The sequence below is a fragment of the Octodon degus genome, unplaced genomic scaffold (genome assembly GCF_000260255.1).
Source record: "Octodon degus isolate 3935 unplaced genomic scaffold, OctDeg1.0 scaffold00007, whole genome shotgun sequence".
NCBI classification, from domain to species: Eukaryota; Metazoa; Chordata; class Mammalia; order Rodentia; family Octodontidae; genus Octodon; species Octodon degus.
In genome coordinates, this window is record NW_004524583.1 from 13577129 (window position 1) to 13604000 (window position 26872).

Genomic DNA, 26872 nt, shown 5'->3' on the forward strand with positions numbered 1-26872 from the left:
AACTACTAATCAGCACTACTCAAAACATTGTCCACTATCTACTGTAGTGGAGAATTTTTTTAAAAAAAAAGAAGGGTAAGGGGGCCTGCTCCTTAGCTCAGTTCCTTAAATGGCTGCTTCAACAAAGCAGTCAGGCTCAGGTTGCTGTGGTTCGATCCCCACAACTCAAGCCAGTCAAACCTGCCCTGAAGGCATTTGGATCAAAAAAAAAAAAAAAAAGAAAAGAAAAGAAAAAAGAAAAGAAACAACTATAACACCAACACCAATGCCCCCATCATCCCCACCATCACAGGGAATGTTTTACATTTAGAGAATGTCTATGTGGTAAAAAGAGCTTGGGCTCAGAATCTATATAAATTTGGTATCAAATCTTCATATTACCACTGAATTTAAGTTGTTCATCTAATAGCTCAGTTGCTTAATTTGTACAAATGGAGATTAAGAAGATGTATGCTTAAAGATTATTGTGGGGATTAATGGTTTTAAATAATGCATGTGAAAAGATCTAACCTGATGCCTGCAACCATGTAAGTATGTTTGCAGACAACCAAATATAAGATAACCACAAAGCTTCTCCCATGCTAAAAGACCAGATAAACAAAATGCCAGAAAATGTCAGTGTTTCCAAACCTTCCCATACCTTTGGTCTATGAAGATAGGCAACCTTAGGAAGCTTGCGGGTGAGGGTGCCCTGCTCCTCCACAAGCACAAGTAATTACTTAGAGGGGCAAAAACAGCCGGCCTTGCTGCAGGACGCTGTCTAAATGGAAAGTCATTCAAATGGGAAGTACAACTTGGTTTTTTTTTTTTTTTTTTTCAGTACCGGGGATTGAACTCAGGATCCGCAGGTGCTTCTTCTACTGAGCTATCTCCCCGGCCTGGGAAGAGCAACTTGGAAAAGGTTGCTTACTCGCATATCTGAGCCCAAGGGCTTACAAAATTGACTTTTATCTTAAGTTCATATCAATGTGGGTGGAAACTTGGTACTATTAAAACATTTTTTTAAAGAGTTCAATAGAATTCTATTATGAGCTACTGAAAGTTTTAGGACATATAAATATTACACCACCCATAAGCCAGGTAATTTGGTTGAGTTTGAAGACATTTTGGTTCAGAATCTCCCTTCTAAAAGGCATCATATGAAGTGAAAACAGAAATAGGTTAGGAATGGGGAGACCTGAACTGCAGTTGCATTGCTTCTGTTCACCAGTTGTTGAATAAATCACTAAGCCCAAATGATTACCCCCATCCTGAGAGGGCTATAACAGCACCGGAGTAAGAATGACACACGTGAGAATCACCCAAAGTCCCTGCACAAGCTGCAGATCTGAGCTTACAGGTTCATCCTCAGCGAGCTCATCACTGGGGACAGTGCCTGGAATCTTCTTGTTACGAAGATCTCTAGAAGAAACCTCCAAGGGGCGACCATCACATTCTAAATGCTTTTGTTTTGGCTGGGTCATTTGTAAATCAGTTCACAGTGCTTAGATAGTAAACCCCTTCTTTTCATTTTATTTTCCCCATCCAATGACTTGTCCCCATTTTCTTTTCACTCATGACTAAAGAACCAAGGCTAAAATACAGCATCTTATCCAACCTCCTTCCTTAAATGTGCCAAATACATTTCAGCATCCTTGACTCTTGGGCCATTGCCGTGTCCAAGAGATCCTGTAGCTGTTTCCTACATTGTTTCCCAAACTTCAAACATTTTTCTTCCTAGTCAGACAAATGAGTCTTTAGTTTGGTTCCAAAGCCCTGTGTCTCTTTCACTTCCTGCAACAGCTCAGATTTCTCTAAAAATATATCATCCAGGTATTTGGCCTGGTTTACTTGGCAAGTTAGAGCTAGGAGGTGACTGCAAAGGGGATTTAGAACCAAACAGTATGTAAAAATTAAACTAGTCAGCATTGGAGGAGAATGACAAAGGTGATAAAACACTGGTAAAACGAGTAGCTCACGGGGAAATCACCTTTCACTCTGTGACAGGACCCACATTTGGCCCCATGTGGTTGGAAACCACGATTCTCAAGGAGATAAATAAAACCATGTAACAAGTCTGCCATAAAAGTTCATTTACTTTAAATATACTCTATTCATACATATAATCTTTATCCACAAATATGCCCTTCCTTCCTTCTTTTTGATGTTAAAGGGCCTTTTCCTTTGGAAATGGAGGTAACGATTAATTCTACAATTATACTTGATAAAGATGTTTTTATTTCTATTTAAGCTTTATTGTCCTCAGAGGGTTCAAATATTCCTAGGAAATGCTGACTTCTCTTTATTGCAGGATCATGGTCCATCACAGCTGAAGCCTTAGGAAGAGGGAACCTCACCGAGAGCACATGCAATCACAGCTGTGTATTTTCAACTGGTGTTGGCCAGTGATACCTCTAAAAGAGAGAATGCTCTCTCCTGGAATCTATGCAGAAATAGGGATTTCTTAGCTCTATAACTTCTTTTCAAATCTTTGAGTTTGTTTGTTTGTTTGTTTGTATGTATAGGAAAGATATAGATATTCTTATCTCAACCATGGTAATGGGAACAGGAGGTACCTGTGCTGTCCTTTTTCTCAGGGGGTCTGTCCTTATGCCTTGGGAGTACCGATCCTCAACCTTCACTTGTAGTTACTACATACTATCACATAGCATTGCCTCAGCTTTTTTTCTTTTTAAATTGATGTATTTGGCACAGGGTCTCGCTTGACAGTTGAGACTCTTAGGTATCCTCCTGTCTTAGCCTCTCCAGAGCTGGGATTACAGGCATGTGTGCCACCACACCCAGTTTCAAAAATATGATAAGCACAAAGCTCTCTCTTGGTGGGCCCAGGATAGGCCCCTGTATGGCATAAAGTACTGTGGATCAAACCCAGGTCTTTGTGCTTTCCAGGCAGATGCTTAGACTGCTGAGCTATCTCTCTGGCCCTGCCTCAGCTCTTAATGTTTGCCAGGTGACTTAAAGAAAGAATCACTGTAGATCTACCACTTTCCCAGTCTGTTTAGTACCCGTTAGAGTGCTTCTTTTGAAAGAGTGTGGGCAAGGGCGTAAATTTCACACATAAGTGGCTCTAAAAAGGGAGAGAACATTTATGTCCAAGGCAATACTTGACTGGGATTCTATGTTCCCTTTGTTATTGCTGCAGATATGCTTAAAAAGAATTCTTTCTCGCCTCTACAGCATAGCCCAACTCTCCTCTGGTTGGATCCAGTCATTTAAAAAAGTCTCTGTGCTGAAAAAATGCACATGAGCTGAGGTAGGAAAACAAGAGAACATGATGATCTGGAAGCATTCTGCCAAGCAAGAGAGATTCACACGTGAATCAGGGTACCCAGGCCTGATCCCCCTCTGGAGGAATCTAGGAATACAAAGACATGCTACTATGGGCAAATGACATTAGTTGACATGGGCATTCTGTCCCAAACCTACCTTTTAGCCTATCAGAGAAAACTTATCATTTTTTCTCTGGCTATTCTGTCCTCCATTAAGCCTTCTCAACCACAGAGAGAAGTCCAGACTCATGGAACAGGGCAACAAAGACTTCCGCCCTGGCCCCTACATCCTCCTGCGGCCTCTGTTTTTAAAAGCAGCTGCAGGACCCCTCTGTCTGCATGTCTCTGCCTACGTTTAGGGCTCACTTTTGCTTATTCAAAGGTGCCCCTGCTAGGAGTCTAGAGGAAGTCTCTTTCCTGTTCTCCCAAAGATCCTAGCTGACTGGCTTTCTAGCTAACTGGCTCTCAAAAAAAAAAAAAAAAAAAAAAATCCTGTGTTTTAGTATTATGATGGTATTTCTATTTGGTACATTTTTTTTTTCTTTTTTATGTATTTAGTATAGATCTACAGGTCTCACTATACAGATTGGACTTATAGTGATCCTTCCTGCTTTTCGGCCTCCCAAGCACTAGGATTACAGGTGTACCACCACGCCCAGTTTAAATCATCATCTCAGTGAGCCCCAGGGGTGGGCCTGGCAGAGCAGGCCCGGGAATCAAACCCTGGCTGCTTCGCTCTGTCTAAGCAGGCACTTTAATCCACTGAGTTATCTGGCCAGCCCTGGTATTTCTATACGGTTAACTGCTTATAATTCTCAAGGTTTGATGCTATCCTTTTAAAGCAACAGTTACTAATATTTTTAAGGAACTATTAAGCTGCAAAGTTTGATTCGATGCAAATCAGCAGTATGTCCTATTTCCTCAAGACTGGGCTCACATATAGACACATGGGGTTTATTTTTCCCTCCTTTTCTTTTTCTCGTTCCAATAAATATATCAAATACATTTAAATGTTAAGCATTGTCCTTAGCCGTAAGACTACATGAATAAGTTCAGACATAGACTTCAAAGGACTCATAATTCAGAGCTTAAAAGTATCAGAATTGAACATATAAAATGGACTGTGAGAGGATACTTTGATCACCATAAAGGAAACACTGAGTAATTCCAAGATGCAAGACCTGGGACTCTGAGGGAAGCCCTGGACCCAAGTCAGCACCAGGAACTTGAGTAACAGGACCAGTGCTGCCAACAGCTCCTGGCTCATCCCTCAAGTGTTTTGTAACTTCAGGGTCCTTCTAAATAAAAGATGAAAATATTATTATAAAGTCCATTTAAACAAACTTACCATATGAAGAAATCACCTCCTTCCCATTTGTTGAAATAAGAGAGCCATAATATTTATTTCATCAAGAGAGTGTGAGGCTTAGTCAGGATTAATTTATTTCGTTACTCCTTCCAGGGCACTTCAAAATTTATATAACCCCATCTCTGGACCGTAGGAACAGACTTTATGAGAATTTGAGGAGAAATAGTTGGAATGTTTCAGGAGAGTTTTCCTCATCCTTTCAAATACAGCCATCTGCCCTCCAGCCTTTCCAGCCCCTCTCCACAGGGCACGTGGTTACTGCCATAGCTTTCCAAATGCAGACGTCAACCAATCCCTCTGTAAGCTGCTGCCCTTTAGACACCCCAGAACCTTCCTTGGGCAGGGGAACTACACTTCCTCTATGCTCACTTAGTTCATGATGTCGTACAGCACACACTGCGCGTGAATAACTAAAGAGTGTGGGCTACTTTCCTCATCCTTTGACTCTGCAGTGTCTGTGTGGAAAGGGCAGACAGGCCGATTAAGCACACCACCTTCTGTTCTGATTCCAAGGAGAGCCCTCGCCTCCCACTCCCACTCCAGGACGTGGCTGCTGTCCTGCCTTTCTTCTGTGCTGTTCCCTGGGCTTTACCAGCTCACTTTTCTAACCAACCCAGTGGTGCTTACTACTTACAGCCGGGTTCCCAAACTTGGTACATTAGAATTACCTGGGCCAGCCTTTTGTTTGCTGGCTTTTGAAAATTATTTATTATTTATTTGGTACAGGGTCTCGCTACGCAGTTCAGACTTGAAGTGATCCTCCTGTCTCAGCCTCCCCAGTGCTGGGATTACAGGCATGTGCCACCATGCCTGCTTTTGGTGGCTGGCATGGCATGTGGTACCAGGGATCGAACTTGGGTCCTTGTGCTTGCTAGGTAGATGTTTAGACTGCTGAACTATCTCCCCAGCCCTGTTTTATTTCTTTTTTCTCTGGTGGAACCAGGGATTGAACTCAGGCCCTTGCACTTGCCAAGGAAGCACTTATTCTACTGAGCCATCTCCCTGGCCCTCCCCAGTCCTGTTTGTTTGCTTTTTGAGACAGGGTCTCACTCAGCAATCCAGGCCGGCTTTGCACTCACTATGTAGCCCAACCTGGCCTTGAGCTTGCAGTGATCCTCTTGCTTCAGCCTCCTGAGTGCTGGGATTACAGGTGTGCCACCAGCTTTACAACTAATACAAACACTGGTGCCCAGCACGCCTCCCAATCGGCCCCAGTATAGATCTTTATTTAACTGGTAACAGTAGGACGCAGCTATGGATGGCACTTTGGAAATGCTTCTGTGATAAATCTGAAGGCAGCCAGGCTTGAGTAGCATCGGTTTCGGGTCAGGCTCCACCCTCTCCTGGAAAGACTCAATGTGGCCATAATGGTTTCCCCTTCCTTTGGATTGACAGCAAGCACTGTTTCCGACCATTCACTGACAGCGCCGTGTTAATTTTACTCTAGGAATGTGACGGGCAAAAAGAGCAAAGCAGGATTGAAGCAGAGTAGGAAGAGTACATAAAAGTCAAAAGGGGAGGAAAAGTTAAATTAGTCCAATGAAAATGTTTCCTGGCCTCTTAAGAGGTTTTTTTCCCCAAACACTGAAGCAGAATAAACAAGGGGGTTAACTTGGCTTGTGCCCTGATAAGGAGATTGCTTTCTTAGTTATATATTTTACAGAGTTTCCAGGGTGTATGGAAAATAACTAGTCATGGAAGACTCCTTCCCTTGAGCTATGCAGTTCAGCTCTTGGGTTAAATGAAGATTGCTTGGCTTAACATGACCCTCTTTAGTGCTACAAACCCAGACTAAGCCGCACATTCAAGAGCCTTGGTAGGGAGCACAATGTCATAGAAGTGGGATCAAACATGATTCTCATCCCATAACCTTGATCCCTTGTGGTAAAGGTCTATTCTTGTGGACAGAAAACAAACAAACAAACAAAAAACAATAACAAAAATCTATACCATTCCAGTATCCTTTCCAAGCGGTTGGTGTCTCAGAGGTATGGCCATTCTAGAAGGTTCTTCCATTAAATAGTATTATAAGAAAGTATCATTTGGTACAATTAATCAAAGGATAGCTTTAATATACCTTTTTCTGCATATATCACCAAAAAAGGCTTATCTTCATATGGTTTTTATTCTTTGTCATGAAGTAAGACCACAGTAAATCATTAAGCATGGCCTCTGCTAAGGCATCAGAAGGTCATCAGATGGACATTTTCTATGTCAAACTGTAGCTTACTTATTAGGTAAAATATTGAACAACTAGTCCCCCAAAGCCTGCTTATTTCCATACAATAGTTAAAAGTACCTCCTTTTGGATGGGTTGGCCATTTTACTACTGGCCATACTTTACACTCATTGCAAGTCATTGTTTGAAAACATGATTCAGAGGCATTTCAAGAGATTGATTAGTAATGATAGCAACAAGTTGTCCTCTGTAGATTAAGATAACATCACTGACCCATCCAACAGGATGTTGGTTGATAACTTGTCACTGGTCAACCTACACTTTGTTCCTCATTCTTGTGGCCAGTGGCCTGCATCTGACCTCATCAACAAAGTGCCATAGACCACCAAAATTCTCCAGCTTTTAAAGGGAAGAAGAAGAGTAGCATTTGTTTTCTCAGTTCTATCCTACTGACACTGACAAAGTAGAAGTGACTGGTTAAGTTAGTATAAGAAAAAAAAATGCAGCTCCAAGTTTTTCGTAAAAATTTTGACTGAGCTTTAGTAAAACAAGAAGCTGGGAGCCTTGAATCCATGACAACACATATGAGAGGCCAAATCACATATTAATGTATGGCAGTAAGAGTGCCATTTAAAATCTAAAGCTGGGATAAGCTATAAGTTTTCATGAAGTAAGGCCAAGAAGCCATGAAAATGAATGGATCACCACTGATTTACAGGAAGAGAGTTTTCTAATAGGACAGCTTGACCACCATCACAGTCTCTGGGGCAGCTGCAGTTGTTCATCCTGCCTTACCATCCAGGGTGCAACTCAAAGGCCCCTAGGTTTCCGGGAATACTTCTGGATGTTTGCCATCAAGGAGAGAAGGAGTAATGGGCCGAGAACCCAGGATACCTGAATCATCAGGCAAAAGGTATCACTGAGGTAATAAGCACACCAGGGCCTGAAGATGAGAATGCCTCCCTGGACGAAAACAAGCCGTTCTAGCTTTTCAGGGCCCATCACAAAGCCGGAATGTTATTTACAGAGTCCTGAGAAAACCAACAAGAATCCTCTGGTCTGAAACCCAGGTCATTTGTAAAGTTATGTCTGGAACAGGCCAAGGCTCATCCTATTTTTCAGATGATTCCTGCCTCCTGGAGCCAACTTACCTAATGCATGTAAAGGCAACAATACCCTGCCCTCATCTTTCCTGGGAAGGACCATCAGTGGGATAGTTCAAGTGTTTTAATAAATTGAATCTGTCATTATATTTAGCAAGATGAGTAAATCTGGTGCCCCATCCAAAACATAAGAATATTCACCTTGTCTTTGTCCTTCCCTTGCTTGTAGGAGAGGACCTGATTGCATCTGGTCATATAAGGTTAAGGTAAGACAGTAGGAGAATGAGTTCCTGATTATGAAAGAGGTCAGACTGTGGAGTTCCTTTCTCTGGAGTGGAGAGGTAAGATCTAGAAAGGTTAGACAGTATGCCCTCCTGGGTGGAAGTAGACTTTCCTGGATTTTCATCTGGGCCCCAGATGGAAACAATAAATAAGGGATGCTGACAAAGTCATCATTCTTTGAAAGTCTCTCTAGTACCATTCTGTGCTAACATAAAAGTACCCAGGGGGCCAGGGAGATGGTTCAGTAGAATAAGCACTTGCCTGGCAAGTGCAAGGGCCGGAGTTCAATCCCCAGTTCTGAAAAAAAAAAGTACCCAGAATGTGGGGAATCATTTATTCACTTAACATGTTTCATTTAGCCTAATGTTTTCAAAACATACATACATCAAATGTTACAATCACTCTTTACTTTATATACATTACTGTGAAAGGAGAGATGGAGAATTTGAAATCCCTAGAGACATGGTCCTTGGTCATTCACAGTTACTCAGTGGAATCTATTCTTACATAGTACAATTGGTCCCTACTGTATTATAAATGCTAACGGGGCAGACTGGGTTTCTTTATAGTTCCTTTAGCAGTTCCAGCTCAGAAAGGACATGTGGCCTACATGTACTGGAGATGCTCTGATCTCTAAGTGCACCTTATCCTTTGGCCTACATGGAACATGGTTGGGACACTCACCTGTCTTTTCTCTGAACTGAGGTACTGGAGGATCAGTCGGGTGTTCACATTGTGACTCCAGGTGTTTCCTAGTGCAGCAGTCACACAGCTGGATCCAGAAGCACCTGCAATGAGCCAGGGAAACCCCATGTCTAGGGATGCCTTTTCTTGCAATGGCATTGCACACGAATAATGTCCACTTCCTACCCATTGTTTGGTTGGTTCATCACCCCAAACACGGATGAATTAGAATAGGAGGAGGACAGGGTGAAGGAGCATGAGACAAGAGATAAAAACCAGCACAGATTTCCTTTAGCTTCAGCGAATGTAACCACTACTGGGTTAACCAACAGTCAGAAGTCAAACAAGCAATTTGGAGCCATTGCTAATAATAATCATGTCCCTCAATATTTAAGGCAGAAAACTACTTTATAGGAGCCAGTTATGAAATAGTCTTAGTTTAATCATGCCAGACTTTTTTTTAAGCTTGATAATTTTTTCTTATCAATATAGGAAAAATGGTGGCATATACACAACATTCCATTAACCCCCCCCCCCCATACACATATCCAGAAAGGGAGTCTGGAAAAGATCTCAAGTTTTACAATTAATCTGTTTTATTTCATTTCATTTTTATTTATTTTTTATGTATTTAGTAGAGGGTCTACAGAGTCTTACTACACAGATCAGATTCATTGTGATCTTCTGTTTTTAGCCTCCCAAGCACTGGGATTACAGGCATGCCACCATGCCCAGTCTCAATCGCCCTGGAAAAGGCCAGGCAGGCACTTTAGTCTGCTAAGCTATCTGGCTGGCCCCTAATTAGTCAATTTTAGGCATCTCCATTCCAGGAGAAACATTCCTTTACCTTCGAAGACTTTCCAGTAAGAGGGAGGATCTGAAGTAAACTTCATCTGAGTTCCTAGTCTACTCCAAGCTGCATTTCAGTGAGCATCTTACATCTCCAAAGCTTCACCTCTTAACATGACTGGCACAAAAACACTCCTGCCCTGCCTCCTACTTCCTTCATAGAGCCAAGCTTCTGAGTCCTACACTTGTGAATCCAAGTCTCATTATCATGTCTGGTGTATCCAAAGATTACCTCCTACCTCTGAAGCTTGCCTTGGCCTTGGGCCACCTCAGGAATTCTAGCCTTAGGGAGGCCCTGTTGGATCTTCTGTTTGTCTGTCTTCAAGATACCATTTTTTTTTCCCCTAAGGAGGAGACTGAGGACACAGACAAGTCCAAAGAATGAGCTAAAACCAAATAAAGGCTTGAATTTCTCATTTGTTTTTCTTTTTCTGCATCATCTGATTTGTACCTTGCAGCATGGAATAGGCACCAGTTCTCTTTTCCAGGCCAGCTCCTTGAGGGTGGTCTCTAGACTGCACATGGCTTAAGCTTTTGGGTGCAAATGTTGCCACAAATAAACACTGAGCAGTAGTTCTTAAAAAGAGGTGACTTTTTTTGGCAATGTCTAATTTGGAGTGTTATTTGCGTCCAAAGAATGTTGCTAAGTGCTTGATTATGCACAGAACAAGGCCTATGACACAGAATTATGCAGTGTAAATATAATAATGCTAGGCTGAGAGATACCTGGGTTAGACAGCTGGGGTAGATAAGATTAGAAATATTTTTTTCTAGTTCAAATAGGTCCAGGCATGAATTAGATGGAAATCAGTAAAACTGGGGATTTTAGCTTGCAGGAATTTAGATAGGAAAGAACAAAATTTGGGGTAACCTTTGTTCATCATGTGCACAACTCAAAGTATGGCACAAATTAACATGAAAACAAGTCATCTAGACCATGTTGATATGACTGTCCTATCCCCCGACTTAAAATCTCAGTAGTACTCTATGCCTAAGGATGAAATATGAATTTCGGGATTCCTCAACAATATATTCAGGATTCAGGGGATGTTAGCCTCTCTCTCTGTCTCTCTGTCTGCTTCCCTCCCTCTCTCCCTTCCTCCCCCCTCCTGCTCTCTCTCTTCCTTCCTTCCTCCCTCTCTCTCTCTCTCAGCTCACTCACTGACTGGCACACTATGAGCCCCTGACTTCACTGTTCTCATTTTCCTTCACTGCTTACCAGGAGTGGATAGTTTCCCACTTCCTCTGCACCCTATCTACTAGCCTTCTTTACTTTTCCTTTTACTATGTCCATTACTTCTTTTCATCCTCTGACTCGATTTTCCCTTTCTTCTTGGTTGTAGTGGACCCCAGGGAGTTGGGCATGACCAAATTTATTCCTAATATCCATGCCTTTGTGGCTATGAAGGCAACATACACTGGGGAAGAGGCCCAAGTGTTTGCCTTTATCATCACAAGGAGATGTACTATTTCCTATTTTTTTCTTGAAATATATAATCTCAGTCTACATTTTCCACTTCTCAGTAGAGAACCATTTGCTGACAAATATTTGTTACAGGAAAACCAACACTGCAAGGGCAAGAGTAAATACATTTGCTTTTAAAAATAGCTTTATTGAGATAACATACACATTATTCAACTCACTTATTTAAAGTGTACAGGTCAATGGTTTTTACTGTAGTCAGAGCTGCTTAACTGCTACCATAATCTCATTCATCCCCAAAGGGATCTCACACTCCTCAGCTTCTAAGACCCCATGACATGCCCCAAGCTCTAGGCCACCAATCTACTTTCTGTCTCTAGGGACTCTGAGTGGTGGACAGATGGCTGGTAGTGGGGCGGTGCTGGAGTGAATTTGAGAAATTAAACCAGGATCTTAAGAAGGAAGACTGTGGCTGTTGTCATGTGTAGACAAGAGTTCACATTGAGCTACATCTTTTTGAGTTTCATTTTTATTTTTTATTTATTATTTTATTTTTGGCGGAACCGGGGATTGAACTCAGGCCCTTGCGCTTGCCAGGGAAGCGCTTATTCCACTGAGCCATCTCCCCGGCCTATCTTTTTGAGTTTTAAAGAGAAACAAGAATTCATTATATTGTAAGAAAATCTCCTGATTTTAAAATATGGACTTAATTTTCATATTTTTAAGTTTTAAAAAACCACATAAATAAGCATACTTGTAAGCTAGACAGACCTCATTCCTATCAAGCTACCAGTGTCTGTTCCTCATGGCCTGGTCTCATCTTGACAAAGATGACATTCCATGTGGATGATTTCTAAGCCCTTGTTTCAGCACCTGACTTGCCCCGGTACCTCGCCTCCATCTTTAATCACAAGAACTTATACACCTCACATTGCAAAGTTTAGCAGGGTAACTTCAATATATCAAGTCAAGCTCATACCTTCCCATACAAATTTACTCCTTTGTTGTTTTCTTTGGATATCTAGTTCGACTAGCTTAAAACCTCTCGACTTTAAATTTCAACATTTTTATTTCTCTTATGTTTCTCATTTCCAATAAAAGGTGAAGTCCTATTGATTTACCTATAAAACCTGACTTATTTCATTTGCTATTTTGCAACCCAGGCTCTGACCCAATTTAGTTTCCACCTGGGCCAACTGCTCCAGTTTTCTAACTGACATGCATTTTACTGCCAGGTTCCTCCTATGAACACCTGTCCTCTGTTTTCCTAGCTGATGAACTTCTTCCAGTCACACATAGTACCCCACAATGTAAAACCAGCACGCTGAAGCACTTTTGATGGCTCCCAAGAACACTCAAAGAATTATAGATTCCCAAAATGGACATCTCAGGCCCCAGCCTGCTTTCCAACACTTTTTCCCTTCACTCAACTTCACAAAGCCTTTGCTCCAATTTAATCACTTCTCCCTTAAGTCCAAATCTCCCCTACATGTCCCTGATCTACCATGACTTCGATCTACTCCCACTTGTCAACGTCTCCTATCATCATAAATACATCACCTTTCCCCTCTAAAGGTCCATAGTACTTCATTTTACTCGGTTGTTGTCTTTTTCTATCATGGTATATTGTTCGTGGGCTCTTATTATCAGTGTTAATATATATTATAAATAAATCAAAGCCACATCTGATTTCTACCACTCTGCCTGAATTGCTAACACAAGTTTTGAAACTCAGAAGGTGTCTGTAAATATCAATTAAGTGATTAAAGTTATTTCCACTGAACTTTGAACCATGCTATACACTTGTTTTAGCAGAAGACTTGCATTGGTTCTATCTTGTTTAAGCTAAAATTAATAGGTTTACATTTTTCAAGCAAACTGTAGGAGCTTACATGTCTGCTAAGTGATAGGATGAAAGAAGGCTGAGCTTTAAAATTTGCCAAGCAAAAGCTCCACATGAATATTAGGAGTTATGAATTGGTTAAATATTAAAACCGAAGAATTTTCAAGGTCAAAGGAAAACAAAAGAAGGCAAAAAATGTTTTTAGAGGTCAAAGACACATTTAGAACACTGGTAACTATTTAAAGAACTCTGGGGGACTCAGGTCAATAATTTCTGACATTGCCAGTTAAACAGAAGACCCAATGGTATTATGGGCTACTGGACTCTTTTAGAATATTTTGCTGAGTTTACACACCTATAATATTCAATAACGGAACTTAGAAAAAATGGGGTATACCGATGAATGTCCATTTTGTATCTGTGTATTCAAAGTGGTTGGGATAGATATATAGTTGCATTCTCTTAATGAATAGAATGATTTGTTCTAATGGTGTTTGTAAATAGGATCACAAGTCCGCATCTTGTACAGCAATTGACCACTAAGAAGAATATATGCAGTGTATTATTTGTTTTTTTTTTTAATTTTTTTTTATTTATTTGAGAGAGAGAGAGAGAGAGAGAGAGAGGTGTGTGTGTGGCCAGCTCAGCCCACCAGGGGGCGGGGCTGGCTGGCATGTGGTGCTGGGGGATTGAACCGCGGTCCCTGATGCTTTGCTAAGCTTGTTCTAAGTAGGTGCTTTAGACCACTGAGCCATCTCTCCAGCCCTGCAGTGTATTATTTGTTGAAACTGTACTTCTGATTTGATTTGAAACTGTCTCATTGCTATCTGTTTATCAATAAAACTTTGAAAAAAAAATAAAGAACTCTGTCTTATCAAACCATTGAGGAATATATATATATATATATATATATATATATATACCACCCACTCTTGGCTGTTTCTGGACACACAAATTCAAATTCAGGTCCTAACTAAGAGCCTTGAGTACGCATGGCCATGGAAAAGCTCCCAGGGAAACTCTTCAGTCAGCAAGCTTGCACAGGCAAACATTAAGCCACTACAGGCACAACAGTGAGACCTTGGAAGTTAATGATAAAGACAATAGTTTTGAAGTGCTTTCTCTACACAAGGGAGGCACTGTGTCAGCCTTTCAAATAGGAAAGACTCACAGGCTGAGTTTCTTTCATATCTTAGCTACATGTCTTGAGCCTCACAACAGCCCAGTGAGGTAGATAATACCAACGCTATTGACACATGGAGGGTCTAAGAGATTAAGTCACTCCCCCATGATCTGTTATGGCTAGTTAATGACAGATCCCGAGTTCAAAACGAGGCCAACTTAGTCTTAACTACTAGTCTTATTAGTTTTCTCTGGGCTCATCATGTTTGTCAAGTCAAACATTCCGTGGTTCCTCAGCCAGCCCACAGGGACCCCTACAAAGGGCTTGGAGGGCTCCACAGCACATCTCTGGGACAACACCGACAGAAGTGAGTTGTGAGCCTCATATCACTCATCACTCATCGCCTCCTCTGTTCTGATGACCAGTGATAATGCAGGGCAAGAGGTATCCAGAAAGACAGCACATGCTCTGGCTCACTCAACTGGACTGGCAGCTGAAGTCACACAAATCAGGTGGCTGAGAACTGACCCTCCCTTGTTGGAGGCACAAACTCTGGCCAGGATGAAAAAGATATTTGATTTAATAGGCCTCAGATATAGGAAAGTGACTGGCCGTGATTTTGGTGGTAGGATCACTTTAGATAGAGATGAGCAAGCTATCCATTACTATAAATTTGTAATCTCATTTTTAACCAGAACCAGAAAAATTAGTAGTCCTTATGTCTTTTGACTTTCAAGTCTTCCTATGTGGGGCTGAAATAGTCATTAGAGCTGTTTATAGGAAACTTAAGGTTAGGAGGTATCTGCTTACTGGCTTTTCAGAAAAGGTGATTTCCTGCCCAGTGACCTAATTGGTCAGGAAATAGATAAGTGAATCTTCTCTATGTTCATTTGAGGCAGAAATTCTTAAAATTGGGGCATTTTTCTCCTTTTCTCTCTTTTTTGATGATTGTGATATTAGATCCCCAGGAGAGCAGTATGAAATTAGTATCTGGAATTTGGTTGATTCCAATACAAATTTTTAAAGAATCAAATGAACTGGTTCTTGAAACTATTTTCATTATTGGGGACTGTTTATGGTCACAGGGTTGAATCTGCAAAAGCACCCGTGTAAGTTACATAGAACAAATCTAATGTATTTACACTGAAGTCAAGGCTCGCGAAGACAGACTGGGAACATTTATTGTGCATTCTCTCAGAGACTCTTTTAGTTAAGTCAAAGCAGGTTCTCTTTCTGTGATTGCTTATCCATCTGTAAAATGTGAATAGTAATTCTTGCCTCCAGGCACCCAAAAATTCTTGGTGACCCTTAGATGGAGATACTTGATATGGATAAACAGCAGCAACTATGATGATCAAACACAAAAGATGAAGAAGGTCTAAGGGAAAAAGAAATTTAATCACCATCTTCTCCAGTTTTCACTCTGCTAATCATTAGGTAAAATCGTAATGCTTAGTGATGAAGTGGTTAAAACCACAGGATTCATATTCTGAAATATTTTTCATGACTATTATCTTTGTTTTCAATTCCCGACTCCTTTGGAGTGGGAGCTGGCTGTGAAGACAAACTTCTCACAGGGCAAGGAGATACCTCCCTGCTCTGTACACAGAGTGTAGCCCTAGCGCAATCAGGCTGGAGGAGGAGAACCAGGTTATGTAACCCTTCCAAAAAGGTAATGGCCCCGTACCAAGCTGTGTCAGTACATTGCAGGGGTTGTTGGAGAGAGCCTGAGGAGAAAACTTCTCTGAAAACACTTCAATTTATGACTCCTCTGCTAGGCATGTGGGGAGGTCAGACTGCATCCCTAGTGCATAACAGAGAAGCATTTGCCCTGTATTATCAAGGTCAACTTTAAAAGAATAGGCTTTTCCATGTTAAAAACAAAAAACAAAAGCAGTGACTCCCAGAATAGAAAGAGATGGGGAGGATAAATTCATGGCCTTAGTGAAGTGGATATTCTAGATATTGAATCTCTCCTGTCCCTTTAGATGAAAGGCATTTACTGAGAGTGGAAGGAAGAAATTTTTTATTTATTTATTTTTTTCTGTATTTTAGGTTTACAGGGTGTTCAGGGTCTCACTACTAGATCGGACTTGTAGTGATTCTCCTGCGTACAGCCTCCCAAGAGCTGGGATTATAGGCGCATGCCACCATGTCCAGTCAAACGAAAGAAAAATTTTTTTAAAGGATAACAATACTTACAGATATTTTGGGGACTGAAATAAACCTAGGGAAGGGGATTGTGTGTCACCACTGGAGCTGACACTCTCTCTCCTGTCCCTTGTCTTCCTCACATTCCAGCATGTTCTGTGTAATGTACAACTATGGGCAGCTGCTGGCTGGGAGGAGAACCCTGAAGTCTATGTCTCACTCAGCTGTGGGCTCCTAAGGAGCCCAGGTGGGAGAAGTGGCGTGAAGTAGTGAAGATCAGAGTAGCTCAGTAAGGAGCAGTGACATCCACTCTCTGGGCCTCAGTTTCTCCACCCATGAGAAGGAGATTTGAAAAATGACCTTGAAAATTCCTGTCCAGACTAAATATTTCAGAGTCTGTGATATTCTGATGACAAAATGTTGCTTCCGCATTCGGGACCTCTTTTTCCAGGAAGTCTGAGAAGGCAGGACTCCGTGTGGTGTATGAATTGCTGCGTCCCACGCAGCCCTGCTTTACACTAGAAAACTGTGTCAATATGTGGTCCTTTCTCAGAGAACAGACTTTTATCTCTAGACCGGGGACTTTCTTAGTCTGTTCTGCCTAATAAAACCTCACAATGGGTGAATATGTATTGGCTAGAAGCCAGGTCCCAGCAAACATAACTTCATAATAACAAAGCTTAAAGATGGGTGTCAGAGCACTAGAGCAGGGACCAAAGGGGATTATTATCCATTAAACTCAGTTTTTCCTATTTAAATCCAGGCCTGGGGCAGTTGCTGAGGTTCAGCATATGTTTTCTATTGGGTTGTCCATTTGAACTAGGGAAGTGACAGAGAATCTTGGCCACCTCCAATAGAAAGATACAATACCTCATCTTTCTCCTACTTCAGGGGGAAAATTTAGATTTGCTATCTCCAAAATTTCAAAGTAGTCTAAGTTATCTCTGGTTGGTGGGCTGCTAGCTCTTGTAATGTTTAAAGTAAAAATAATTTTGGCACCTTCAGTCGAAGAGGACAAATGGGTTACAAAAGAGGCAGGGAGACTGCTTAGGATAGGTTATTTCTAGACTAGAATTCAAGGTGACCTGCAAGGTCCATGAAGCCACAGGGCAAAGGTATCAAATAAAAGAGAATGAGATAGGTGCAGACATCCGTTCTCCAGTGAGATTAATTTCCTTGGGGGCTTGTAGCTAACTAAATCTGTGAGCCAGCTGTACTTAGTGTGCATTCTACTTTCTTGGGTCTCTAAAATTGACAGTGGTCTGTAGGTCAGGTTCCAACGGAAGTGATATTTTTGACCTAGCTCTATAAATAGCATACTGGAAAAAACCCATCAGCTGCAATGGCCCAAGGACCACACACTATGTATTAAGTTAGCAATTGTAGTATCTGTGCTACCATTTTAGACAAGAAAGAAATATCTTTTGTTATTTATAATCCTCTGAGCTTTGAAATTCTCAAAGTATTTTAAGGCTATTAGACTTCTTTCAGATTTACAAATAAAGGATATGAAGTACAAAACTTGCCTTACCCAGTACCATCTGTCTACTGATGAAGGCAATGAGCTTGCTACAGAATAAGGCTATTTTACTTTGCTAAAGCAAAAATTTTCATTTACAGTGTCTCTTGGCCAAAGGTGAAAGGGATGAAAATAGCACAGTTTTTGCTCTCACTATGTACTTAGATTGATTAAAAATGCAATGACACTCATTGCTCGGCAAAGTCAGAAATGTGAAGCAGAAGATATAAAAGGTGAGGCAATTGGCACTTTTGGAATGCAAGATTTATGGATGCATTAATCCTCCAGAGCGGAAGGTGGAGCAGAGGTAGGGATGAGCTAATCACTAGGATAAGAGCTGGTATGCACCAGCACAAATCACTCAAAGAACTCCCTTGGCTTTTGTATGAGGGGAAAACACTTCAAGTTTCCCAGAGTCTTGAGTGATCATGTTAAGTTATCATCCAACCAGGACATTCAAAATATAAAAGGAAGATATTTTTTTCCATAATTTTATTGATAAACAAATAGCAATGAGACAGTTTCAAATTAAATTGGTAGGACAGTTTCAATAGTTGACACATAGCATATATTCTTCCTAGTGGTTAATTGCTGTACAAGATGCGGACATGATATCCTATTTACAAACACCATTAGAACAAATCACTCTATTCATTAAGAGAATGTAACTATATATCTATCCTAACCACTCTGAATACACAGATACAAAATGGACATTCATCTGTATACTCTTTTTTTTTTGTTAAGTTCCGTTATTTGAATATTATAGGTATGTAAACTCAGCAAAATATTCTAAAAGAGTCCAGTAGCGCATAATAGTATTGGGTCTTCCACTTGACTGGCAATGTCAGAAATTGTTGACCTGAGTTCCCTACAGCTCCACATAACAGCATGGCTTTACTTCTTATATACCATTTTTATACTTTTCTGCTGGATGGTTAAGACCAAGGTAAAGCAGGACCTATGCAACAAGAGTTGTAGCTTTTGGGTCTGATAAGGTCAGCGAAATCCCCTCAGGATTTATCCTGAGATCTTGTACCTCAGATTGTTTGTCAGTGTCAGCCATGTGGATGAGTCACGGCCATTGCTTGGCCAGTGTGCTCTCTGTGAAAGCCTGAGAGAATGTTTTCTCTCCATGTGACTCTCCTTAGGCACACTCTACATCATTGATCACTTTCCTCTTTGGCCCCATAATCTCAAAAGGAAGATATTTTAGTAATCATATTGGGATTACAGAAATAAATTGGGACTGTTTTGGGAAAATCAAGATATAAGGTCATCACCCAGGGACACAGGTAGAAACTGTGTAGAATTAAGGTTAGGATCATTACTCAGTCAACAAAGGGCAGTCGGGAAACCATCGCGTTTGTCCACCAATAGTTCTGAAGGGAACACCGCATCAGGCTTACTTGCAGTGACAGTCGTTAAAGTCCCCAGGAGAGCTGGGATATACAAGCAGGCTTGAGAACAGGACTGGTGTCTAGATAGAAGGAAGCCATCTCCCTCTCCTGCTCAGCTTGCCACATTCCCCAGGAGGCTGTGTCCCAGAACCTCTCCAACAGCTTTCCTCCTGCTGCCATCTATCTAAGGGGGAAAATCCTGAAGGGGCCCTGAACCAAGTTTCCTGACCTTCTTAAAAGAAGCTTTTAAGTTAAAAATCAGTTTTACTCACTAGTGAAAACACATAGTGGCTCCTTTAGGTAAATATAAGTAAAATGAAACAAGGAAACAAAAATTGAACATTGAAAGAAATATAGGGCTTTTTCTTTGTGAATTCTGGCCTCATTCAAAATAGGCCAGGAAGATGCTCATATGAATGCTGCTCCAAGCCTGTGTGTTCTACTTGCTGTGAATTCTTTGCATTGCACCTACCAGCTGTCTTGGAATGAGCGCTGATTTCCTGCTTCCACTGTGGTATCTAAGGCGGTGGCAGGGGCCGGATTCTATAAGTCTTTGTTATATATGGTCATCTCATTTTCTGACCATCTGATACTTGTTTTAGGTGACACCGGATGACCCAGAAGAAATACAGTTGCTTATTCTGATCTTAGGTTGACAGGCGAAAGCCCTAACGGCTGGTGCAAAATCAAGCAAGCAAACACCTACCCTCAGAGAGCTGGGAATGGTGGGTATAGCCTTTATTAGTGACTCTTCCTGGGGAGACTAGAGCTATACTGAAGTAATACTTGGTAGTTTACATATTCATGGGGCTCCTGTGACAGTAAAAAGCCAGAACACAACCCACTTGACTGAAGCAGCACAGGATCTACACCGTCATGTGGTCTGCCTTTAGGGAACCAGCTCCCAGCCAGGCTTGAGAGCTGGTCTTGTCCCAGGGCCTTAGGTGATGTGGACCAGGGCCTGCGTAAGCCCAGCTCTCTGAGGGTAGGTGTCCTGCTTTAGCTTTGGATTTCTGGCTCTTTGTAAGCAGAAGAGAAAAAGGAAATGCTATCATTTATCAGGAAATATTTTTCTGAAGAAAATTACTTCTGTGAAAACTTCAGTGCCTTAAAAAAGCATTAATGCAAAATGAGTTTCTAACCACAGGTACAAATGTCTAATTCTAGACTGCATACTAGAAAAACTGGACATTATTGGGACACGTGGTAAGGTTTGATTATTGCTGGCATATTAGGTAATAGGTTTTTTTTTTTTTTTTTTTTTGTGGTACCAGGGATTGAACTCAGGACCCTGAGTCGGGATTTCAAAAAAATCAGAACATGGGACTAGAACTCTGGAGAAACTTCCAGGGCTCTGCTTCCAGTGTGTGTGCTATGTGTCTGCACTACCTGGTTTACTTTTTAAAATGGTGACTCATGGGTACCATCCCAAACTTAAGGAACCAGCATCTCCTGAGGTGCTGCCCAGGAGCCTGCATGTTTGAGCTCTCTCAGATGTTCACCAAAACTTTGCAATAAATCAGATGTCAGGCACTGCTGCTTTGTCTCCAGCGGTAGTTCCCTCCAACAGTGCAGTCACTGTCACGGAGGCACTGCATTCGTGGGATTCCACCTGTGTCTTACGTTGTGGCTCTGCATCCTTTACGTTCTGGAAAATGCCTTTTGTCCCAGGTTGTAAGACTCCTGCCTGCTGATTTATCCCCTACCCCACTGCCCAAGGGGAAGAGAGAAGAGAGAAGGAAATGCTCTTTAGAGCAGCCATGATTTGTGTGGCTGGAGCTATTGTCAGAAGAGCCACCCAAAACACTAATTCAGAAAGGCTTGGTGGAGGAGTTGTAGCCGATAGCCAGCAGCGTGAGACAGGCCAGGACTGGGATGGGGCCCAGTGGTGCCCAGAGACCTTCTTTAAAGTCCCCTCCACAGCCATGCTCCTTGCCCCGCAGTTCTTCCAGGCACCCCAAACATGGCTCCACTTTTGAAATCCCAGTTCTCAGGCCTCAGTAAGACAGGAGTAAGAGTACCACTGGGGAGCCAGGAGAATGGGAAGGGGAGCTCGGGTGCTTTGAAAAGCCCTGAGGATCTAAGCGAAACTGCTAGAGTCAAGGGTTCCTTTCCTTTGATTCTGAAATAGGGGTGCAATCAATACTCCTGTTTCATAAACAGAGAAGTGACCTGATCACCAAGGAGGATGATCACCAGCCAGGGCTTTCCGGACTTCACGCGGTCCCAGCTGCCTCCCTTCTGTCATCAGGGAGCATGGCATTGTTGAGAATGCTTTTAATTATCACCTTGCCCCATGTGTGAAGATTTATTGTTATGCGTTCCTCCCACCCCTTCTGAACCTCTTTGGAAGTAGAAGGGTCACCCTAGGAATCAGGATGCACTCAAGTGTGGGAGGGGGCTGAACACGGGCTACCTCTGAAAGCTCCCAGGAGGGAGGGGGGGAAGATACAGAGTGCTGAAACTCGATGGAGTCCATCCCAGGTTCCTGCTGAGAACCCTAAGGATTTTCACTTTTTTTTTTATTTTTTGGTGGAACTGAGGATTGAACTCAGGCCCTTGTGCTTGCCAGGCAAGCGCTTATTCTACTGAGCCATCTTCCCGGCCCCCAGGATTTTCACTTTCTATGCTGCCAAATTCACCTTGGCTGCTGAGCTCCCCTAGGATGGTGTGTACTTCCTTGACATTTGGAATGGGGCTTCCTAAGTCAAGGCCAGATGCACAAGCACTTCTCCTTTTTGGAGCGGAAGTGTGCATAACCCTCAGACATGTGCTCACACAATTGTAAGGGATGGTCCCGGGACTATGCTATGAACACAAAGCTCAGAACAAACTGGGGCCACAGTGGGAGGAAGACTCTGTGTGCCAAGCACTCCCAGTGGCCCCCACAAATTGCAAAATCCTGACAGCCAGATGCAGTGGAGGTGCCCTCACCTTAACATCAAGCCCTCCTTACAGGTATCTCAGGCCCAGGGGTATCGTCTCAGACTCTCAGGTACCTGTCTCATGGTGGGAGAGGGAACCAAGGAACAAATGTGCTGACGCCAGTGTGTTATTTTAACTGGGGGAAGCTGGTTCCAGTGGGATGCAAGCAGTTTGGACACATCTGCAAAATAAGAATTCTTAAGCAAAGCAGTTTCCTTCTTCTTGATGACCATTATTTATCCAGAAGTGAGACAGAACTATGAGATGACTAAAAATAGCCAGCATCAGCACCATGACCAAGACCACCAACTTGTGTCCCATGCCCAGCACCTTAGATGTCAGCAGATATGAGAAATTACAGTAAAAGCTGAAGAAGTAACATTCTGGGATAATTAGTGTGTTCCAAGTCCTGGGCTGAACACCTATCTTAGAGTATCTCCAGGAGTCGGGTACCATGATCATACCGATTTTCTAGGAAAGTTAGCTGAGGTACAAAGAAGGTGATTTGCCCATGGCCGCTTGGCAAGTGGCAGAGCTAGGGTTTAACTCCTGTGGTCTGACTCACTATTTCTCCTTTCACTCAGCCACTTAGGAAATGCAGTAAGTGACCCCTGGCTCTCCTTCTCCGGGAGGAAAATTTCACAGCACTTCACCTGACCACCTTTTCTAGACACCCACTTCTTTTCCCCATTAAACTGTAATGTGCAATTTCATAGTCATCTGTGTCTTTCTAGAAAAACAGATTTTTTAAATGTTCTCTCCCTATTGTTGGGAAACTGCATCATATGATAGGTTTCTAGAAACTGATACCAAAGAAAAATAAATCTCCAGATTTTCTCCAACTGAAAATATGTAAGATAACCCCAGTTGCCAAAACCATGACTGGCTCTCTTCCTGTGATCCTAATCTACACATCTGGTCCATCTTCTTTGCCAGAGGTGTGTGATTATATCTTCTTTATATCTTAGGATGTTTCTGTATTTTATGACATCTGTAAGTAGAATCGCTATGTTAATCACCATGACAGTGCCGCTGATAATTACATGATTTCTTTTATGAGTGTTAGCTCCACAGTGAAAAGCTAAAACAGCAGAAAGTAAATGCAATAGTGCTAAGAGCCCCGAAGGAAGCCAATTAACCCATTTTTTCATTTGTGCTGTGTCTGTGGGTTGGCAAGTGGGACAGTAAACATAGCTAGTAATTACAAGCATCTAGTGTGTCCCAAACTGTTTTAAGTGTTTTCCATACAGAACGTTCTTAATCATCTCAACAATAAGAAGTACATCCTGTTACTGTCCCATTTTATAGATGGCAGAACTTAACATTCACTTGTCTAACTAGCAAGTGGCAGAGCCAGAATTTAGCCCTGGCAGTCTGGCTGTAGGGCCTGTGTGCCAGCTTGACCCACCATTCTCACAACCAGCTGGGGCTGGATCCTTGCTCTGGATAATTCCCACATCAGCAGCTGAATTAGACTCCAAAGATAGATTACTGTAACATCCTTAGCCAAGGATGCTCTGTAAATTTTTCATGACACTACCTCAGGGTCATCATGTTTTTGAAACAAAAGAATGGTACAAACAGAAGAGTCAGATGTTAAGAATTTTTTGAAGTAAAAGATGCTGTCGTCATTGTTCCTGAGGAAAGTGATGTGTCCAAGTTCATGTACTCAACACTGGTCAACACTGGGACAGACACCTGGGAGTCAGGATTCTGACTCCCTGCCAGAATCCAGGCAACTCCTCCATAGCTATCAGTGGCTCTGTTTGAGATAAAAGGTTCTGGAGTGGCCCTAGTTCTAAATTATTATTTTTTTAAATTTTATTTTTAATCTTTATTTGGTACAGGGTCTCGCTATCCAACTCGGGTCCGCTATCCAACTTGGGTTCCTAGTGAACCTCCTGTCTCAGCACTGGGATTAGAGGTATGCACCACCACACCTGGTTTTGGGGCTGGCATGGTGCGCCAGAACAATATGCAGTACTGGAGATCGAACCCAGGTCCTTGTGCTTGCCAACAGATGCTTAGATCGCTGAGCTATCTCCCTAGGCCCTAGCTTTAAATTCAAAACAGCACAAAAACAATGTAGTAGCAACAAAAAAATAGTAATAAAACAAATGGTAGAAAGCTCTTGAAGGTATAAAACTTTTGTTAAAGTGAGGGGGGCAAGCTTCCTTCCTTAAAGAGATAAGTGCCGGCCAGCAGAATCCCAAACTCAGTATTATTATCTATTTTATATTTTTCATGATGGGAAAGTTTTTTGACCCTCCCTTCTCATTTTTCTCAAATAACCCCAAGACAATTATAAACTTTAAAAGCAGCAAGGCCTCTTTAAAAAAAAAAAAATGTTAAATAAAAATTGAAAAGCCCATGTTGGTTGCAAAACTGCTTTGTGTGGGGGCAGGGCAGGGCAGGGCAGGGCAGGGCAGGGCAGGGCAGGGCAGGGCAGGTTTTATCTTAGGAGAGGCTGATTTCATAGGCTTGGGCAAGGAGGGAGCTGAGAGGAAAGGGGTGGAAGAGGCGGGGGAGGAGGGGATAAAGAGAAGGAATCGCTGGCTTTAAAAAGCAACATTGTCCAGAGAGGTGAAAGGGAACAGATGGCCGTGGAGAATGTGGTCCTCAAAGCCCCGAAGAAAGGGGCAGTACTGACAGATCTTGCTGTTTTTCATTGATGCCTGGATGTTCCCGGGTGGGGAGCCGAGGCCAGCGCAGGGGCCTCGCCTCTGTTCCCAGCAGCTCACGGGGGCACTGGTGCTGAGGCTCACTGAGAAAAGGGCCAGGAGGGGCACGTCGGGGGCAGCTGCGGCCACAGGGAAACAGCAGCCGTGGGCAGCAGAGGGGATGTGCGGGCGCCTGACCCGCAAAGGTCAGCCTACTGCTGGACTTTGCCCTAGCAGAGGTGAAAGAAAGGACAGGAGCCGAGTCCAAAGTCTTAGCGTCCTCCCCCAGAACCCACTGGTGGAGGCTGGGCTGGGATAAAGCACATATCTCTGGAGAGAGGAATTAAGCGGGGATTCCAAGTGCTTTTCCAAGATTGAGATATTCAAACTACAATAAACAAGAAATCTGGGTCTTTAGACAGGTCAGAGAATCCTGCCAAGTCCGTTTTTTTGATTATTCCAGGGAGTCTCAGGGCAGAGAAGTGATCTGCTAACTCAAGAAGGTGGTGGGCCCCGGTAGGCCCCAGGAGTTGGCTGCCAGCCCTGAAGAGGTGCAAGCGTCAACGTGGGGCCTGGGGCACGTGCATGCCACGCCGCACGGAGGGCTGTCCCTGGAGACTCATGCCTCGGTTCAGCAGACTTAGCGTGGGAACCAGGGCCGGCTGGCGAGCCTGTCCTTGGAAAGCTGAGCCTGCCAGCGTCTGCAGCCAGAGGCCTGGGGAAGGGCGAACAGGGGAGTCGGTTTGTGGAAGCAGCGATTACACAAAGGCTCATAAACTTCACGGGACAAAGATGCAATCAGCGCAATTTCCTCAATATAACTTTGATCGGGAAAATTATTGTTCCAAATGACCTCTTGACCCCTCTCTACACCCACTGGAGGGTGATGATAAATTCAGGCCCGCACTTGGCTCCTAAGAGGGGGTCACATTCTTCCTGGCTCAGTGTCCAGTCAGCACAGGGAGCTGCACAAGCTCAAAATCATTCTCCAAGTCTGATTTTTCTCACTTCTTCCTTGGCCCTGAGAATGACAGTGATATGTGCTGGGAGTGCAGGGTCTTGGGACAGCGGGGCATGGGTCTGGGGAAATAGATTCCTCATCAGAACAGTCATTTCAGAAACATTCCCGAACGTGTCAGGCCCATTCATGAACATGTTTCATCCGAGCCTCTGCAGGAGGAAGGGGAATTAAAAGACTGCTCAAAATACATTTAGAGACCTGGCAAGTTCTTTTACCTGGGTTGAGGCCTCCATATGGACCTTCATAAGGACACGGCCGAGGCCATCAAGCCACACTGTCCACTGTACCTCCATCCCAGACACTGAGAAAATTCCCATGGAACGGCACAGCCGAAAAGATCAGCCATGATAAAGACCTTGCCTTTTATTTTTTTGCTTCATCCAGACTGTTCCCCAGGCACTTTTGACTTAGAAGCTCCACTAATCAACCTTATAAACAGCCCAGCCTCCGCATAGAAATTACTTTGTATAGCTCTTAAGTGAAATTCCCCTGGGGGATAGAAGATGCCCAAGGCTTTAACAATCACAGTATAGCACAGCCTCAGTATGAGAACAGAAGACAAGCACACTCTGACATCCCAATTGAAGTTCCGGGCTGAATCCGACATAGGAGAATGTAATTACCTTTCCTAGTTTGATGGTACACTAAAGAAACTGGAGAAGTGGAATACCTATTAGGTCCCACTAATCCTCCTCCTAAATTCAAAGCAGGGCTGGGCCCTGGAATTCATTTCTGAGTGTTCTTATTCCCCACTATTGTTAAACAGCTCAATTGATAAGTGCTTCCAGCTAATAATGCTTTCTGCTGAGCTCACCCCCTCCTCTTTCCCAGCGGGCTCAAAGCACTTCACAAATATCACCTCATTATTCTTTATAGCACTCAAGTGAGCCTGATAGGTAGAAAGGTTCATTATCTTCTCCTTACCAATGGGGAAGTAGACAAAGGAAGGAGAAGTGACTCTCTGATGCCAACAAAGCACATGCAGAACTGGAACTAAAACTCAGCCATCTCCTGATCCTGAATGTGCACATGTCCTATGTCAGCGTGTAAGGCAATCTGCTGACAGGGCAGG

General features: G+C 42.8%; 1 protein-coding gene across 1 annotated transcript in view; it reads right to left on the minus strand.

Annotated features, from left to right (window-relative positions):
- Rad51b (RAD51 paralog B) overlaps window positions 1–26872 on the minus strand; it is a 748426-nt gene that overhangs the window by 49736 nt on the left and 671818 nt on the right. Inside the window, exon 9 of the mRNA XM_023702649.1 lies at window positions 8887–8990. Coding sequence (XP_023558417.1) covers window positions 8887–8990 — 104 coding nt within the window. The remainder of the gene's footprint in view (window positions 1–8886; window positions 8991–26872) is intronic.